Source organism: Cyrtonyx montezumae, unplaced genomic scaffold (genome assembly GCF_038088225.1).
Source record: "Cyrtonyx montezumae isolate F1298 unplaced genomic scaffold, pur_monq_1.0 scaffold_44, whole genome shotgun sequence".
Lineage (NCBI taxonomy): Eukaryota > Metazoa > Chordata > Aves > Galliformes > Odontophoridae > Cyrtonyx > Cyrtonyx montezumae.
Window position 1 is genome coordinate 98676 of NW_027072050.1, and position 3373 is coordinate 102048.

The following is a 3373-nucleotide window of genomic DNA, read 5'->3' on the forward strand; positions in this document are numbered from 1 at the left end:
GGAGAACGTGGGGGTTTGCGGAGGGGAAACCCAGCGGGAAATTTTGAACACGCAGAAACTGTGAACAGTTCGGGGGGACAGGATGCCTGCCCTGCTCTCAGCTCGTCCTCGGCTTCCACTCAGCCTCAGCTGCCGAAGGGAGGAGGATGCCCCTGCCTGGGGGAGATGGTGTCACCACGGCACCGTGGGGAACCCGAGAGGGATCCAAGCTCCGGGCTTCTGCTAACAGCTACTATCAGCCAGTAAATCTGCAAGTAAAAAGGCTGCAACTGCTGCAACTGCTTATCTGTGGGGTATGAAACAAATCTCTGTCGCTTTGTCACGTCAGGGTTTTCCTTGGTGCTCTTTGCACGAGAATGACAGCTTTTCTGTCAAGAAGGGCTCCGGGGGCAGGATGGAAGGCACATTTCCCAGCAGTCAGCATCAGACCCATTTTGTCATCGCCGAAGGAAGGAACTGCCAATTTGGGGCACAACCCCTCCCATGGGGCCAGCGGATGGGCAGTGTCCCAAACCCACGTCCCTCCTCCCCACAGTCAGCCCCGGCTCCGGGCAGCATCCTCCCACGGCATCGCACTGCGGCTGGGGGAGGGGCAGCGAGCCCATGTGTGATGGGGAACAATCACATCTGGGGTCAGGAAGGGTCCTGTTGAGTGGAGTCCAGTAGTGCCAAGCTCAGTGGGGTCGCGCGTGGTAGAGCAGAATGGAGTGGAGTGGAGTCCAGCAGAGCCCGGTAGAGCAGAGCGGGGTCATTCAGCTGGGGGGGTCACCAAGCCCAACCTCCTGACCACGTCAGTGCCAAGCAAAACTCAAAGCGTTTTATTATGGGCATTATCCAAAAGCCTCCGGAGCACCCAACAGCCATGAGGGGCCGGGACCTCGTGCTGCCAGCAGTGGTGTTGCTGAGCAGCTCCTGGCCCTCAGGCGGCCATAACCAACGTGATGCTCTGGGGATGCTCCTGCTCAGCATCTGCCGAGAAGCGGTAGGAGGGTCCTCGTGGCCTTCTTGGAGCTCGTACATCACGTAAAAGAGCGTTTGGTTTTGCAAGGCTCGTGATAACATCAAGAGATGCAAAGGGTTGCAAAAACAACAACACAAGCTGCAGAGGAGGGCAGGGAGGTGGGGTGGGCACCGCTCCCTACAGCCTGCAGCTCGGAGGTGATGGGATAACGCTGCCTTTGGGTCCAGGAGGGCTCCAGGAACCCCAAATCCGCCCCAAATGGAGGTGGGCCATTGCCCAGAGCTGCCTGAATTCCCCTCTCGGATTGCTGAGGTACGCACTTTGCAGTGAGATTAATCAGATGAAGTGCGACCTCTGTGGTTTCCTGGAGTCTCGTCTCGGGGTATAAATCCTTCCTGAGAGCAGGAAGAGACCCCACTCGCAGCCTCACCCCTGGGGCGTCCTCGAGGCCATGCAGCACCCACAGAGGCTCCTGCTTGCTGTCCTGCTGCTGGCGTGGCCTCTGGGCACGGCTGGTGGGTGGAGCGGCTGTGGGGTGGGCTGAGGGCTGGGGGGGGGTCTGTGTTCCACATCCCCATCCCCACGTCCCCATCCACCCCTCCATCCTTACAGGTCACTCCTGGAGCCGGCTGGAGCAAGGGGGCCGGGGGGTGGCTCAATCCAGGCCCTACATGGCCTATCTGCGGGGCAAGGATGGTGGATTCTGTGGGGGCTTCCTGGTGGCCCCCGGGTGGGTGATGACGGCTGCACAGTGCTACAGGTGAGTTCTGGGACACCCAACCCAGGTGATGTCCCCCGGATGGGGGGGGGGGAGGGCTATGCATGGCCAAGCAGGCAGAGAGCGGAGCTGTGGGGTGGCTGTGAGGCCGTGGGGTCTGCGTATGGGGCGGGCTGCAGGAGAAAGTGGCAGAGCCCAAGTGTCCACATGCCGATGGAAAGGGGCTGCCCCAACCCCACAGCGTCCCCCTCTCCCCCAGGGTTGCAGGGGGACCCCATGAGCTCATCTGGAGCTCCAGAGGCAGATAACCCACACCAAGCCCAGCAATCCGCTGTGGGTCAGCTCAGCGTAGGGCTCCACGCTCCCATCAGCTTCCACCAAACCCAATCCGCGTCCCCAGGCCATCCCCGTGCTAATTGCTCAGCTAATGACAGCCTCTGTGCTCACAGCCACAGCCCTCTGACCGTCATCCTCGGAGCCCGAGACATCCAGAGGGAAGAGGAGAGCTGGCAGCAGCTCCAGGTGCAGAAGTACCACTGCCACCCGCAGTACCGGAGGCGCGAGGGGGGGCACGACATCCTCCTGCTGGAGGTACCGTGGGCTGCGGAGGTGGAAGGGGGGAGGACAGCCTCGGCAGCACCGCACCTAAAGGCAAAACACCTCTCTGTGTTTTCTGCCACACAGCTGAAGGGCAACGCCACCACCAACGACCACGTGAGGACCATCTCGTTCCCAAAAATGAGGGTTCAAGGAGGGGCCGTGTGCAGCATCGCCGGGTGGGGGCACGGAGCCCACAGTGCCCCCTTCCACGAGGCCAAAGTCACGGTCAGCAAACAGCGGGACTGCCTCGCCATCTACCCCGGCCTCGCCGACAACGTCATCTGTGCCACCAGCGGCAGCGATGGGGTTCCTGATGAGGTCGGTGCGGTGGGATCCGGGCTGGGACCCGCTGGGGGGGGCGGACCCCAATGTCACAGCCGGGCTGGGTGCGTTCTGTGTCACTGAAGGGTCGGAGCGATGCCCTGAGCTGCAGCGCTGCTCCCAGAGGGGGTTCTGCCCCCACAAAGCTCCGTTCCCCCGACCCGCAGCCATTCCACACTCCCCCCCCCCCCCCTTTTATTTCAGGGCTACACCGGGAGTCCCCTCGTGTGCAACAACAGAGCCTTCGGGATCTACTCGTACCCCTACCGGCAGCGCATCGCCTTCTACACGCACATCACCCCCTACATCCCCTGGATCAACCACGTCATGAGGTCCTGAAGCCGCGCTGAGCGCCCTCACCCCGGGCCCGGAGCTCCGCTGCCCCCCCGGGGAAGTCCTCCTCCTCCCGGCCCCCGGAACCCCCCGCCCTGGGGGGGGGGTCGGTGCAGGGCTCCGTTTGCAGGGTGGGCTGCGCGCCCATAGGAGATGGGCGCAGCTCCGGGGACGCAGCGATAAACCCCATCCCCCCCCCCCCCCCCAACATCCCGGTGTGTGACACCCGGCCGTCTCCGTTCACCGCCCGTCTGTGACATCCATTCCCCCCCTCCGTGACCTCTCTGCCTCGTGTCCCCCCCCCCCCCCCCCTCCCGCTGTTGTAGTAAAGCTCCACGGCACCAATAAACCACGCGCGCTCCCGAGCTCCTTCTCACCGCGCTCCGTCCGCTCTCGGTCGCGGCAGCGGCGCGCGTGGAAAACTGCAAAGCGCTCACGGG

At 63.3% G+C, this 3373-nt stretch overlaps 1 protein-coding gene across 1 annotated transcript; it reads left to right on the top strand.

Moving 5' to 3' along the window:
* The first annotated feature begins 1396 nt into the window (after positions 1-1396).
* On the top strand, positions 1397-3100 carry LOC136055552 (granzyme G-like). Its single transcript, XM_065747351.1, has 5 exons — positions 1397-1476; positions 1574-1721; positions 2129-2270; positions 2364-2597; positions 2805-3100. Exons 1-5 carry the CDS (start codon positions 1413-1415, stop codon positions 2937-2939), a joined length of 723 nt encoding a protein of 240 aa, XP_065603423.1. The 5' UTR covers positions 1397-1412; the 3' UTR covers positions 2940-3100.
* The last annotated feature ends 273 nt before the right edge of the window (positions 3101-3373 follow it).